Consider the following 16,117-nt stretch of genomic DNA (forward strand, 5'->3'; position numbering starts at 1 on the left):
TGCTACTATTATCGTTACTTACTCGTTACAAATTATCTTGCTATCAAACTACACTACAACAAAAACAGTCAGTAGAGACATCCAACTTCATACCTAGTGACGTCTTATTTCATCTCTAGCCAACTATAGAGCCGTTTAAGCAAAGCATTCTTGGAGCGCCTTCCCACAGACCATCTCAAACAGATAGACACGCTAGCCAAGCGTGTCTTACATGGCATGAGACGCTTTCTAGGGACGTTCAAAATCGTGTCTACATTTAGAGACGTTGTGTTAGGCATGCTCAGAAATCGTGTGTACATGTAAAGACGTTATGTTAGGCATGCTCATATTACGTCTCTACTCATAGACATGTTTCATTCGCCTCTTATAGTCGTCTCTAAGTATACATAAGAATATTTATACAAATGGAATATTTTACTTCAAATATTATTTGATTACCCACAAAAAATATTATTTGATTAATTTCGAATTTGTTTCATCGTTTCAAATACAATTATTCTTAATGTCATGGTTGCACATGCAGATTGGTCAAATAATATTGTCATACGAAGACAACCTCAGTAACAACATCCAATGCATTAATTAGCAGGAACAATGTCTCCACTGAAAGTACTTGAGTTCACAGCTGAATAATATGTAACATTCATATGAAACATGCGATGATGCAAATAAATAAGAAAAGATCCTACAGACTGGAACTATTTTTGTCTATGAAGCTAAATTCTATACATAATCTAGAATATTTGTTCATTTAAAGACTGATTCATCAACTACTCCCGACTCCTCTAGTGCACTCCCTTTTCAAGTGCTCCCCAGCCACTCCTAGCTCCTTTAATGCACTCACTTTTCAAATCCTCACCGCCCTGAAAGGGAGAAAGAACAACATTTACATGAACACATGTTTATAGAGAAGTGCAAGATAAGAGATTCTTTGATGAAATTGTAAGAAATGTATCATACCAATGCTCTGTGATTGTGCTGGAGGGGTTGGCTGAACTATTTTTACCTAAAAAAGGAAGATTCCTGATAAATAACATATCACACATGTGCAGATTGGAGCATACACATTGCTTGAATGGGAACATACTTACATGTGAGCGAGGCCAAGCAATAACAGAACCCATAGCATCCCTTACAGTTTGGAATTTTTCATATGGTCTAACTAGTTTCTCATCTCCTAGATATGTACAGCGGCGAACACGAACCGCAACGTATTGCACTCCAAGCATGTTTCCTCCAACCACATATGTTTTCTCTTTACTCTCTAAAGTTCCTTTGGCCACAAGTTTGTCTTTGTTTCTCAAGTTCGTCGAATACAACATGACTTCAACTTTATCCTATTTTTCAAGAAATGGAACATTTGCTATTGATGAACCTGAGAAGATTTCATTTTACACAAATAAGAACAATTTCACAAATAATTAGACCAACTATCCATTATATAATCATTGTCATCTGGATATCTAGCCTATATGTACCTGCTTTGTGACTTGGTGATGACCATGTGGCTTGGTTGCATGGCTATTTTGAGCATGATCATTTTGCAATTAAATAGGATTACGCGTGAAGGGAGACACGTGGTCAACTATAATCAAGAATGATAGTTTTGAAGAGTTCCATTACATGAATTTAGTAAGGAGCCTTATTCCACACGCACTTTCGGTTGCGCACTTTGCTTTCAAATTAGATTAAAGTCTTATTACAAAATTATTTATTGTGAAAACTTTGCAAGAATGCAGCAAGCAAACAAATGAAGTTCAAGTCATGTAAATTTATACACTAAAAACAGAATTGACCTAATATTCAAGGGCCAGGGTGTTCCTCAACATCTATGCAAGGTTTCCACCAAAAAGACCATGTATGCAAGTTTGGTGTTTTATTAGTACTCATGTATCAATTCAAAATTGATTAATTAGTTTCTTTGAATACGAGATCTCTTGGAGCAGCAATGATATGTGTGTGACTAACTTTTGGTCCCATCAGGCCAAATCATGTTGCTGTTGTATGCAATACAATTTTTTAATACTTGGTTGAATCTGACTTATGATCTGCTAGCGGTGTCACGACATTTTTTGAAACGACCTTGTCAAAATGGGATTGGTGTTTCATAATAATGTCATTTACCTTGCACTTACATACAAAATTAGACAACCTCTTGTACAATCATTGTCATTTAGATATGTAGCATATGTTTACCTGGTTAGTGACTTGGTGAAGTCGTAAACTTGGTTCAGGGCCACCTTGCCGCACTGCAAGATTATTTTCAACATGGACATTCTGCAATTTAATAGGAAAAGATGTCATCGTCATCATTGATAAAAATCTAGATAAGTCCTTGCACGTAGGTTAAGATTACTAGGAAGGTATATACGAACCCAAACAGGTTACAGTTGCAAACCAAAAGGTTAATATTTCACAAAGTTTTAACTTGATGATAAGATAGCTTTCCAACATTTAACTACTAAAAGGGTTCAACCAATCCCAAAATTACTGGCAGGAGATAATTGATAATTGAGTACAAGTTAGTTAACACACCTTAGTGATCACATGTTCATGTGGTAAATGCACATTGCCACAACCCTCTTTTGATTTGGTTTGCTGCAACTCCTATTAAAGGAATAGTTCTAAGACATTAGAATGGATATGCATTAAATAGTACATAAAAAGCCCATTACATTACATGCATGGTAGTTTGTGGCTCCTACACATCATTATTTGATTGTTCAAGAACATTATAAGATTCAGATTGGAGATTGTTATCTCTGTCATGTGGAGTGACCTGCAATAAAATTATTGTAATAGCATATCAGTGTTCATTAATTTCATCTTTGCACAAATATAACTGCTTTTGATATGCTAACTTGATGATTTTCTGTAGGAGAATCCACTTCATTTCTGCAAATCTCTCCAGGAAACTTTTTGGCAAGGAATGCAGCAATCATAGCCATCTGACCTCTGACATCCCCTACATCACCTTTGACTTCCTTTACATCACCTTTGACATCCTCTACATCATCTTTGACATCTTCTACATTATCTTTCACCATGCGTACTTCAAACTGAAGATTTTCTTGGTCAGATTTCCCAACAAAAGTTATTCCCTGAGAAACATTTACTCCGCTCCAATACTTTTCATCATAGTAACCTCAAAGTTTTGCCCTTTTATCAAGTGCACCTTTAAAGGCTTCAGTATAATCGTCAATGGAAAGGCTACCATTATGATCGATTTTCCTTTTTTTTAACTCCTCATTAGCTGCATCCTATTGAATAGGAATAATTATTAATTCATTACTATACTATGGAATAGATTGTATGTTGGACTGTAGACAAAATAAGTAGAATGTACCATTATTGTCTTCACATTGTCGCTTGTGTAATTGCCATCTTTTTTCTTATGAGCTTCATCTCATAGGTCAATCTTGTGGACCGGTGCTTTCCTTTTGATTTCCTATCCAGCAAAGTATGTTAGGTCCTCCAATAGTTATTTTTGAAGATAATTGATTTGTCATGTAACAAAGACTATGAAAAGTATCGTTGTCACCATCTCTTTTTGTAGCCTGACATGGCTTTTTCTCCCGGTTGTGTGTGGATTCTTCTGTTGCTTTGCACACTCTGAGTTTTTCTCGCATAACTTCTGCAAACAAATTAGATGCAGACACGTAATGTTAGCAAACTAATTTTGGAGTTCAGTTTGAGCATGAGAGGATGAGATAATAACCATGTGTGAATCCTGGCACCACATTCCAACTAGAATCTCCCGTTGATGCTTATTAACACCTATTGGAACATCACTAATAATTTCCTGGAGAGATCTCTCTTTCCGTTTGAAATATTTTTTCTTCAAGCGAGATTTGTAGGCTCTCCATCTTTTGCAAACAGTCATTAGGACCCAGTCTCGTGTAAGCTGCTTTGTCTCAGATGGATAGACAAATTTCTCCTTCAACAAAGTAAATTTAATTGTTTCATGTGAAATGACAATAAAGATGTATGTGATGATACATCAAAAAAAGATGTATGTGATGATACATCAAAAAAAGATATATGTGATGATGTACCTCTACATCCTTGATCATGTTGTTCTTTCTCTGGACAAATAATTCATTGTCCCGTCTTGGAATGTTCAGTGGTGCAAATGTGGAGTTCTCTGCAACGTCGCTAAGATAGCTACTAAGAATGGAACCAGACCTTTCATTCGGAACACCTTTTTCGTTAGTCTCCACAATTATCTTTCCACCATGTACCTGGGATAAATTCTTCAGCCGAAATTCCCCTACAATCTGCCGCGTCTCTCCATTTGGCCCTGCAAGCATGAATATCCCAACATGTCAGAAACCAGTATAATAAAAACCTCATTCGAAGAAGATTAGTCATGGAAACTTACAAATTATCTTGATTTGGCTAGTGGATTCATGAGACCTTCCTGGTACTATATTATCAATCTTTGGAGGACCTTGCAGATTTTCTTCAGCAAGCTGCACATGTTTTGCATCATGCATTGTAAGGTTCAAGTCCTAAAGTCGTCTTGGTATCCTCGCCATCGTTAATCTGCCAAATTAACAAAAACTACAGACCTCAACCAAAAGTTCAGTGCGGCATGGCATGTACAGGTCTACAGCTAGCGTAGCTAACTCGTACACTGTTACAGAGAGCTGGAACATTCAATTAGGCAAATGGCTACACATCACCTTGATGTCTCTTGAGCTCATGACACAATCTACAACGAGATGCTTCAGATTTTCAGTTTGCAAAACATGAGGTCAGTATACAATCTTTACAAGCAAGATTAGAAATAAACAAAGGGTCAAGCCTTAGTAAAACATTACAAAGCCCCGATGACCGAGTTAGCACAGCTAAATCAGTGCACTATGTTACTTCCTGTACCAGCGAGATGGAAGATGCAATTAGGAAGGCGGCTACCCAGTACATTGATGTCTCTTGAGGTCATGACAGAATCTGCAGCGGTTATCTTGTCTGAAGGATCAGGGTTTCTTGATGGTCTTGTAAAACGTGTAGTTCCTTCTAGAAATCTTGAACAAAAGGTCAAGCATTCTTGGGCAAGATACCCTTCAGCAATTGAACCTTCAGGAAATGCTCTATTGCGCACAAGTGCTTTCAGCCGAACAAATGATCTAAATTTAATTAAGCAAGATGTTACTTCTCAAAACTATTGAAGATTAAATAAAATCAAAGTTAAAGTGCCATACCTCTCTAGGGGGTACATCCACCGATAGTGCACTGGACCACCAAGTGTAACTTCTTCAACCAAGTGCACCATTAGATGCACCATGATAGTAAAGAATGATGGAAGAAAAATTCTCTCCATATTGCAAAGTGTCATCACAATACTCTCTTGAAGTTCGTCAAGCTCAGAGACATATAACACTTTCGAGCATAGTTTCTTGAAGAAATTAGACAGCCCGATAACTATTTCCATGACCTCTTTGTGTGGGTAACAGGATCGAAGTGCTAGAGGAAGAATATCTTCCAGAATAACATGACAATCATGACTTTTGAGACCTGAGATTGTACAATCTTTCATGTTGACATGCCTAGAAAAATTTGATGCATATCCATCGGAGGTCCTAATATTGTGCATCACTGAACAAAGTATTTCTTGCTTTTTTGGAGACATAGTCAATGGTGCATCAGGCAATACTACTTTTCCATTATCATCTATAGCAGGATGAAGATTATGTCGAATTCCATTTTCACCAATTTCTGCCAAATCAAGCCATGCATTAAGGCCATCCTTTGTTTTAGAATCAATATCCAACAATGTTCCAATTAAATTATCAAACACATTCTTTTCTATGTGCATTACATCGAGATTGTGCCTTAACTTGTTAAGTTCCCAATATGGCAAGTTGAAAAATATTGATTTTTTGAACCAATCCTCAGGCTTCTTCTCAGGCTTACCTTGGTTCTTAATTGACTTCTTGTTGCCTTCCTTCCTTTTATGCTTCGGTTCTTGATTCTTTTCATTTTCTTTTTCACTGTTTTTGACCTTCTTTCCACCCTTTGCTTTCTTTGCTACATTGCCTTTTTTGCCTAACACAAACACTCTGCCTTGCAACATTTTCAAAGCTGAACTACCACTCATAGTTGTCGGTGCCAATTCTGTCTCTTTAGTGCCATCAAATTCCTGCCTTCTTCGGTTTCGAAATACATGACCCTGTGGTAACCAACGACGATGACCCATATAACAAAGTTTCATACTCTTATCCAGGTGAAATGATCTTGTAGAAGGACCACATGATGGACACCCATATTTACCACTTGTGCTCCAACCATACAGGTAAGCTAATGCTGGAAAATCATTTAAAGTCCATAACTGTGCAGCCTTGAGTGGAAATATCTCCTACGAGGAAGCGTCAAATGTGTCTACACCATCCCATAACTGTAAGAGCTCATCAATCAGTGGCTGCAAATATATATCAATGTCATTCCCAGGGGAAGCTGGTCCAGGAATGATCATCGATAAAATTAGAGATGTTTCTTTCATGCAAATCCAAGGCGGTAGGTTGTACGGGATAAGCATCACTGGCCAAGTACTATGTTTTGAACTCATACTCCGAAAAGGGTTAAATCCATCACTCAAAATGCCAAGGCGCGGATTACGAGGATCAACAACAAAACTGGGGTATCTAGCATCAAGATCTTTCCAACACTCGCCATTAGCTGGATGCCGTATCTTTCCATCTTTAGTACGACCCTCATCGTGCCAACACATGTCATCTGATGTTTTTCTTGTTGCAAAGAGCCTTTGAATCCTCGGTATCAAAGGAAAGTAACGCAACACCTTGGCTAGTTTCTTCTTCTGCTTAGATACAGATTCAGCTTGGGAGTCTTTCTTCTCATTTGTAACCCAACGCGAGCTGCCACACACATGGCAAGACTCTTGATCAGCTCGTTCACCTCGGAAAAGCATGCAATCATTGGGGCATGCATGAATTTTCTCGTAGTCAAGGCCTAAGTCACGGATGATTTTTTGTACCTCATAGTACTTCTTTGGTAGTTGTGCCTGTGGAAGTGCATCAGACAAAACACCAAGTAGCGTTGTAAATGATTCTTGTGACCATCCATGTAAGCATTTCATGTGATACAAGGTGATGAGAAATGACAACTTAGAAAATGCTTTACATCCAGGGTATAACTTTGTGTTTGCATCCCCCAAGAAGCTTGCATACGTATTAGGTTTCTTCCTTGTTTGAGCATCTGCATTCTCATCCTCAACTGAATTAGGTACCATATTCTCAAATTCAACGCCATATAATTCACCATCAGATGTGCTTGATAAAGATTCACAACTGTTAGCCATAGCAAAGACATCACTTAAGAGTCCTGGCATGTCATCCATCCTTCCATGTTTGCCTTCTCCAACAACATTCCTTGGGATGCCAGGAATAGAAAAATTGCCACTGTTATCTGATACATGAGCAAATGCAAATGATGGTTCACTGTAATCCTCTCCATGGCAAACCCACTTAGTGTAACCTTGAAGAATACCATCACATCTCAAGTGAGTTTTCACTCCATCATAACTCTGCATACCTTTATTTCGGCAATTTACACAAGGACAGAGAATTCTATCACCAGCCGGAACATCATGGAATGCAAAAGACAGAAATTGCTCGACACCATCTTTGTAAGCAGCACTAGCTCTTGGCTGACTCATCCAACCTCGATCCATCGCCCTTTGATATGCCGAAGTAATGAAACAAAAAAACATATGTCAGTGTATAACTTCACATGTGTTATTTAAGAGATGAAAGCTGATTTAAATCTTTTTGCAAGAAAATCATGGAATACATAGATATTTTAATTCAATGATTGGATCCTAAAATATTTCATCAACCTTGAATTGAAAAACATCAAAAGAAATGTGCCATTGTAGGTTTAACTAGTATGCAAAGACGCCACTCAGTTCAATACAATTGCACATATGCTGCCATCTTTCTCCCCCTAATCCCAACTCTGGCTACATCGAAAGGAAACACACAGCACATGAACAAACAAAAATATAAAACAGGGCACATGATTGGTATTATATATGCAGGGCCTTCAATTATCTAGAAATATTTACTCTTTCTAATCGCTGTAGGGACTTCTTTCCTTATGCAAAACTACTACGATTGTTGGACTATCTAAGTATCCAAACTGAGCATAAAAACCATATAATAGGGTGCTTTAAAAAAACAACTATGTTAATTTCCCTGCTTTGATGATCTTGTGCATCTCAGGTAAGCACCATATACAAAAATCAAGGTACAACAGAAGGTAAAAAAAGGCCAATGATCACAGTCAGTATTATTATATATACAGTTATCACCATACTGGAAATACACTCCTTCCCAATTACAGAAACCTAGAGGATATGTGCAGCCACCTGAATGAAAAATGAAAAGCATGTGTAAAAGGGCGTTTGCAATGCAATCTAAATAATTAGTGGGCTGCACTGCATACACGTCATATCTATTTGGTCTAAGGATAATAGGAAAAGGGATATTAAGTTGGACTGATTAATGAGTCAGATAAGACATCATTGAACAAGAAACAGAGAACATATGTGATGATCTACAATACTAGATTGAAACTTTAGACCAATTTAACGCCCTAGTTTGGTTAAAAGCTTACTTTGCCACAACTAAGCCAAAAGTAGTAATTGTTACCCCTCGGGACAGAGTGTGGCTTGCCACAAAAGTGTGGCCAAAATATACTCCTTAATCATGTGACTAGTAAAGTCGCAAGCCACAACCGTGTGAGCCAACTGAACACTCACTCACCTCAGAAATTATGTGTGCCTAACCATAGGTCTGGCAACATTTGGCTTGAAACCAAACAGTCCCCAAGTGACTTGCAATTGTTGAAGGGTAGCCGGTCGCATATTTTTACAAAGTTAGCAAGCAAGGCCTAAGAGAGTAATTATCAAACAGTGCATTCTAATGCACACAATCAGTTGCTGCATGTGTTTACACCTTCAGGAAAAGGGTATTTTTAGGATACACTACCACTTGCCTCATTGGCGCATGGTAGGATACGCTGAAAAGACAACTTAGGTGAGTGGCATGTTGCTGATTTATTTATAAAAAATCCTGGAAGATTGCAGCTACTTACTTGCATTATGGAAGTTACTGTGCTCTTCAGTGTTATAAGCATGATTCAGCTTCATACATGCTACATATATTGTTTCAGTACCGAATAGGTTGTCCACTTTACATCCAATGCTTGATACTTTTGGACAAACGGTATGTCTCTCTAGAATTTAAACTCAATTCTTAATGATACAACAAAATAGATAAAAACATGCCAAAAACTTCAAAAAAAGAGTATGGGATACAAAAGAGGTACTTTCTCGAGTTGAGATTGAAGGCGGGTTGTTTGAAGCCAAAGGCGGTGGTCCAATCTATGGTTGTTCCAATTTCTGGAGTTGATTCAGTCCAACTGAAACACTGGGTGTTGAAACTTGCAATGAAATATATCTTCCTCTTCTTTTTCTACAAAATGAAATGAAATTGATATTAATATGCATTCCCTTCCAAATCAACAATACGTTATACATATACACAGTCCCCTGCATATTCGCTGATACACAATTTTTCAGTTCAAATTTAATTTCATTTTCATCATACACTGATAGGAAGAACAGAAGAGAGAGCTTTCTCAGAAAATACCCCTGTCCCAGCCTGCTTGCTGTTTGTTGACAGCAAGTCCTGGGCGGCAGAGTCCGGCCAAGCAGGCGAGCAGCCCGGGATTGGCCGGAACAAAGCGCCAGAGCCGACGCGGCAGGCGGCGGCCCCCGGTAGGAGCAGGCGTGGAGTAGCACGTCCCTAGCGACCAGGCAAAGGGCCGGGGACGACCGAGGAGCACCGGAGCAGAGGGGCTAGGGGCAGTCCTTGCAAAGGGCATTCACCGGCGGCGGACGCGGCGCACTGGCAGGACTAGTTGCAGGAGGCAGGAGATGGAGTTGGTCGTTGGAGGCTATGGAGATTGGGAGGGGGCGCATGGGTGGAGCCATGGAGGAGGAGCCAGCCCGTCGGCGGCGGCGGCATAGATGGGCGGCTCAGGACATAGCGGCGGATAAGGTGAAGGAGGGCGCGCGCTGAGTTCGGTACGTGGGCTCGTTTTACTGCATAGATGGGCCCCGTAATTTCCTTTTTCTGCAAAAAATACTTTGGTTTTATTATTTATTTGTTAAACTCTTTCATGTATATCCTAAAACGTCTCAAAAATCGTATGTACCTATTTACACATGTAAAAAATAATAAATGATATATACCCTAAAATTAAGATTTGCGACGGTACTTATATCGTCTCAAAAAGCGTGCCTACATACTAGATGCTTTCAGTATAGAGATGAATATAAAAGCGTCTTAGAAAAAAACGTGTCTACTGACATGTTTTGTTGTAGTGCTACTGTGTTACTTACAATTTTAGCACTTGCAAACATTACCTTACTAAAAACCACTTGTCATTTCCTTCTGCTCCTCATTGGGTTTGACACTCTTACTTATCGAAAAGAGCTACAATTAATTCCATATACTTGTGGGTCATCAAGGCTATTTTTTGGCGCCGTTGCCGAGGAGTGAAGCGCCTTTGGCAAGTGGAATTTTGTAAGGAAACATTTATATAGTATGCTGCAATTTACTGTCACTTGTTACTATGGAAAACAATCCTTTGAGGGGTTTGTTCGGGGTATCTTCACCTCGACCGGAACCACAATTAGCTACCCCTCAACCTACTGCACCTACTGAAAATATTGAATATGAAATTCCTTCGGGTATGATAGAACAACGGCTAGCTAATCCTTATGCAGGAGATGGAACCGAATATCCTGATATGCACTTGATATATGTAGAACAAATTTGTGGATTGTTCAAGCTTGCAGGTTTACCCGGAGATGAAGTTATGAAGAAGGTTTTCCCTTTATCTTTGAAGGGAAAAGCATTGACATGGTATAGGCTATGCGATGATATTGGATCATGGAATTGGAGTTCCATCAAAAAAATTATCCTATGCATCTAGTTCATCGTGATCGAAATTATATATATAGTTTTTGGCTTTGTGAAGGAGAAAGTATTGCTCTAGCTTGGGGAGGCTTAAGTCAATGTTATATTCATGCCCCAACCATGAGCTCTCAAGAGAAATTATTATCCAGAATTTTTATGCTCGGCTTTCTCGTGATGATCAATCCATGTTTGATACTTCTTGTACTGGTTCCTTCATGAAGAAGGCTATTGAATTCCGATGGGATATTTTAGAAAGAATTAAACACAACTCTGAAGATTGGGAACTCGGCGAAGGTAAAGAGTCAGGTATTAAACTTAAGTATGGGTGTGTTAAATCTTTTATGAATACTGATGCTTTTCAAAAGTTTAGCACTAAATATGGACTTGACTCTGAGATAGTAGCCTGCTTTTGTGAATCATTTGCTACTCATGTTGATCTCCCTAAAGAGAAGTGGTTTAAATATCACCCACCTATTAAAGAAGAGACTAAAAGAACCGGTACCAGTTAAAGAAGAAACTATACTTTACAATGTTGATCCAATTGTTCCTACTGCTTTTATTGAAAAACCACCTTTCCCTGTTAGGATAAAAGAACATGCTAAAGTTTCAACTGTGGTCAACAAAAGTTATATTAGAACACGTAAACCTGATGAACAAATTAAAGTAGAACCTAGTATTGCTATGGTTAAGGATCTTTTGGAAGAAAATGTAGATGAGCATGTTATTTACTTCTGCGAAGAAGCTGCTAGAGTTGCCAAACCTGATAAAAAGGATAAACATAGACCTGTTGTTGGCATGCCCGTTGTCTCAGTTAAAATAGGAGATCAATGTTATCATGGTTTATGTGACATAGGTGCTAGTGTGAGTGCTATTCCTTATTCCTTATATCAAGAAACTATGAATGACATAGCACCCGCAGAGATAGAAGACATAGATGTTACTATTAAACTTGCTAATAGAGACACTATATCACCAATTGGGTTTGTTAGAGATGTTGGAGTCTTCTGTGGGAAAATAAAATACCCTACTGATTTTCTTGTTCTTGGTTCCCCACAAGATGACTTTTGTCCAATTATCTTTGGTAGACCCTTCTTGAACACCGTTAATGCTAAAATAGACTGTGAGAAACAAACTGTCGGTGTTAGTTTTGGTGATGAGTCTCATGAGTTTAATTTTTCCAAGTTTAGTAGAAAGCTTCATGAAAAAGAATTGCCTAGTGAGGATGAAATAATTGGTCTTGCTTCTATTGCTGTACCACCTACTGATCCTTTAGAACAATACTTGCTAGACCATGAAAATGATTTACATATGCATGAAAGAAATAAAATAGATAAGATTTTCTTTGAACAACGTCCTCTACTTAAACACAATTTGCCTATTGAAACTCTAGGAGGTCCTCCTCCACGCAAAGGTGATCATGTGTTTGAATTAAAACAATTTCCAGACACTTTGAAATATGCTTATCTTGATGAAAAGAAGATATATCCTGTTATTATTAGTGCTAACCTTTCAGAACATGAAGAGGAAAGATTATTGAAAGTTCAAAGGAAGCACCAAGCTGCTATTGGATATACTCTTGATAATTTAAAGGGCATTAGTCCCACTCTATGTTATCACAAGATTAATATGGAACCCGATGCTAAACCCATTGTTGATTACCAACGTCGGTTAAATCCAAAAATGAAGGAAGTGGTAAGAACAGAAATCTTAAAACTTCTGGAAGCAGGTATAATCTATCCTATAGCTGATAGTAGATGGGTAAGTCCTGTTCATTGTGTTTCTAAGAAAGGAGGTATTACTGTTGTTCCTAATGATAAGAATGAACTTATTCCACAAAGAATTGTTACAGGCTATAGAATGGTAATTGATTTTAGAAAATTAAACAAAGCAACTAGAAAAGATCATTATCCTTTACCTTTTATTGATCAAATGCTAGAAAGATTATCTAAGCACACATATTTTTGCTTCCTTGATGGATATTTTGGGTTTTCACAAATACTTGTTTCTCAACCTGATCAAGAAAAAACCACTTTTACTTGTCCCGTCGGAACTTATGCTTATAGACGTATGCCTTTCGGTTTATGCAATGCACCTGCTACCTTTCAAAGATGTATGACTGCTATATTCTCTGACTTTGTGAAAAGATTGTTGAGGTTTTCATTGATGATTTCTCTGTTTATGGGAAGTCTTTTGATGATTGTTTAAGCAATCTTGATCGAGTTTTGCAGAGATGTAAATAAACAAATCTTGTCTTGAATTGGGAAAAGTGCCACTTTATGGTTAATGAAGGTATTGTCTTGGTCCATAAAATTTCTGAAGGAGGTATTGAAGTGGACAAAGCTAAGGTTGATGCTATTGAGAAAATGCCATGTCCTAAAGATATCAAAGGTATTCGTAGTTTCTTAGGTCTTGCTGGTTTCTATAGGAGATTTATCAAATACTTCTCTAAAATTTGTAGGCCTCTTACAAATCTTTTGCAAAAGGATATTCCTTTTGTTTTCGATGATGATTGTTTATAAGCCTTTCAAACACTCAAGAAAGCCTTAATTTCTGCACCTATTGTTCAACCACTTGATTGGAACTTGCCTTTTGAAATTATGTGTGATGCTAGTGATTATGCCGTTGGTGCTATTCTAGGACAAAGAGTTGATAAGAAACTGAATGTTATTCATTATGCTAGTAAAACTCTAGACAGTTCTCAACAAAATTATGCTATTATTGAAAAAGAATTCTTAGCAGTGGTGTTTGCTTGTGATAAATTTAGATCTTACATTTTTGATTCAAAAGTAATTGTTCACACCGATCATGCTGCTATTAAATATCTTATGGAAAAGAAAGATGTTAAACCTAGACTTATTCAATGGGTTCTCTTGATACAAGGATTTGATTTACATATCACTGATAGAAAAGGAGCTGAGAACCCCATAGCTGATAACTTGTCTAGGCTTGAAAATGTGCCTGATGACCCACTACTTATTGATGATAGTTTTCCTGAGCAGTTAGCTACAATAAATGTTGTTCATAACACTCCTTGGTATGCTGACTATGCTAATTACATTGTTGCTAAATATTTACCATCTAGTTTTACATACCAACAAAAGAAAACAAAATTCTTCTATGATTTAAGACATTACTTTTGGGACGACCAACATCTTTATAAAGGAGTAGATGGTATTATTAGACGTTGTGTACCTGAGCATGAACAGGGACAAATCCTACGGAAATGTCACTCCGAAGCTTATGGAGGGCATCATGCTGGAGATAGAACTGCTCACAAGGTATTGCAATCCGGATTTTATTGGCCTACTCTCCTCAAGGATGCCCATAAGTTCGTCTTATCTTGTGATGATTGCCAAAGAATAGGTAATATCGGTAAGCGTCAAGAAATGCCTATGAATTATTCACTTGCTGTTGAACCATTTGATGTTTGGGGATTTTATTACATGGGACCTTTCCCTTCCTCTAATGGGTATACACATATTCTTGTTGTTGTTGATTATGTTACTAAGTGGGTAGAAGCTATTCACACCAGTAGTGCTGATCACAACACCTCTATTAAAATGCTTAAGGAAGTTATTTTCCCAAGGTTTGGAGTCCCTAGATACTTAATGACTGATGGTGGTTCACGCTTTATTCATGGTGCTTTCCGTAAAATGCTTGCCAAGTATGATGTTAACCATAGAATTGCATCACCTTATCATCCTCAGTCTAGTGGTCAAGTTAAACTTAGCAATGGAGAAATAAAATTAATTTTGCAAAAGAATGTCAATAGGTCCAGGAAGAATTGGTCTAAGAAATTAGATGATGCACTTTGGGCTTATAGAACAACATATAAAAATCATATGGGTATGTCTCCTTATAAAATGGTTTATGGAAAAGCTTGTCATTTGCCTCAAGAGTTAGAACATAAAGCATATTTGGCAATCAAAGAGCTCAACTATGATTTCAAACTTGCTGGTGAAAAGAGGTTATTTGATATTAGCTCATTAGATGAATGGAGAACCCAAGCTTATGGAAATGCTAAGTTGTTTAAAGAAAAAGTTAAAAGATGGCATGATAAAAGAATCCAAAAGCGTGAGTTTAAAGTCAGAGAATATGTTCTTTTTTACAACTCTTGTTTCAGATTCTTTGCAGGAAAACTCCTCTCAGAATGGGAAGGACCCTATGTTATCGAGGAGGTTTATCGGTCTGGACCTATCAAAATTAATAATGTCGAAGGTACTAACCCGAAGGTTGTTAACGGGCAACGAATAAAACATTATATCTCAGGTATGCTAATTAATGTTGAAAGTAATATTATTCAAACTTTGACACTGAAAGAACACACAAAAGAGTCCTTCCGGAACACTCCAGAATCATGAAAATAAGGAGGTACGTGATGCGGTAAGTAAAAGACTCCAAAAAATCCGCAAAATTAATTTTTGTCACTTTTGGAATATTTAGAAAAATAGGAAAATAAGAAACTTCCAGGAAGCGTACCCTGGTGGGCACAACACACCAGCCAGAGACGCCCAGGTGGGTTGTGCCCACTTGGGGTACCTTTCGGACTCCGTTTTCTACATATTGCTTGTTTCCCAAGATAAAAAATCTTTATATACCCCTCCAAACCTATTGACCACCGTATCGTGGAGAGATCTTCTATTCTCTTTTCTTGCTCTTTTCGTTCAGATCTGTCGAGTTAGGCATCATGTCTTCCTCACCCTCCAACAATGGAGAAGAAGACGCATGGGTGGTTCAGGAGGGCCTAAGGAGAGAGGAAGTTGAAGAGGTTGCTATGGAGGAGGAGGAAAATCATTTTGGGGTCCACTCTCCTGCTTCTGAGAGAGGCACCTTGGCTGGCATCTCCACTCACCCAAATCCTCGCCAAGCTACGGGGTCATCAAATAATCAAGGGAGCCTTGAAATACAAGAATAAACCCCACCAAGGAGGCCTTTTACACAGGTTACACCATAACAATTTTCGCAATTTAATTCACAATTATGGGTTCGAGAATACTCCTCATAGGCACATACTATCCAATTGGGACATATCTCGCTCAAGAGAAAATAGTGCAGGAACAAAACCCTGGGGCCCCGAAAATAAACACATAATGGCTAATGTGAAGAAAAAC

At 38.0% G+C, this 16,117-nt stretch overlaps 2 protein-coding genes across 18 annotated transcripts; both read right to left on the reverse strand.

Moving 5' to 3' along the window:
* Positions 1–561: 561 nt before the first annotated feature.
* On the reverse strand, positions 562–6,214 carry LOC125508439 (uncharacterized). 17 transcript variants are annotated; one of them, XR_015600979.1, is made up of 14 exons: positions 5,917–6,214; positions 5,205–5,718; positions 4,686–5,129; positions 4,382–4,545; positions 4,056–4,300; positions 3,719–3,937; positions 3,542–3,634; positions 3,347–3,448; positions 2,862–3,260; positions 2,681–2,779; positions 2,536–2,607; positions 2,197–2,277; positions 961–1,375; positions 562–863 (listed from the first exon to the last, which is right to left on the reverse strand). XR_015600979.1 is itself a non-coding variant. In XM_087518277.1 (12 exons), exons 7-12 carry the CDS (start codon positions 2,684–2,686, stop codon positions 856–858), a joined length of 459 nt encoding a protein of 152 aa, XP_087374403.1. In that variant the 5' UTR covers positions 2,687–2,779; positions 2,862–3,260; positions 3,347–3,448; positions 3,542–3,634; positions 3,719–3,937; positions 4,056–4,300; positions 4,382–4,907; the 3' UTR covers positions 562–855. The 17 variants fall into 17 exon arrangements, 3 of the variants coding, with proteins under 3 accessions (XP_087374403.1, XP_087374401.1, XP_087374402.1); XR_015600974.1 differs by having other exon boundaries at positions 4,056–4,144; positions 4,242–4,300; positions 5,205–6,214; XR_015600933.1 differs by having other exon boundaries at positions 961–1,006; positions 1,092–1,375; positions 5,205–6,214.
* Positions 5,929–7,690, reverse strand: LOC125532417 (uncharacterized). The gene has a single exon (XM_087518280.1). The coding sequence runs from the start codon at positions 7,688–7,690 to the stop codon at positions 6,359–6,361; it is 1,332 nt and encodes a 443-aa protein (XP_087374406.1). The 3' UTR covers positions 5,929–6,358.
* Between the last annotated feature and the right edge of the window lie 8,427 nt (positions 7,691–16,117).

Source organism: Triticum urartu, chromosome 1A (assembly GCF_056163025.1).
Source record: "Triticum urartu cultivar PI428250 chromosome 1A, HENAU_Tu73, whole genome shotgun sequence".
Classification (NCBI taxonomy): Eukaryota; Viridiplantae; Streptophyta; class Magnoliopsida; order Poales; family Poaceae; genus Triticum; species Triticum urartu.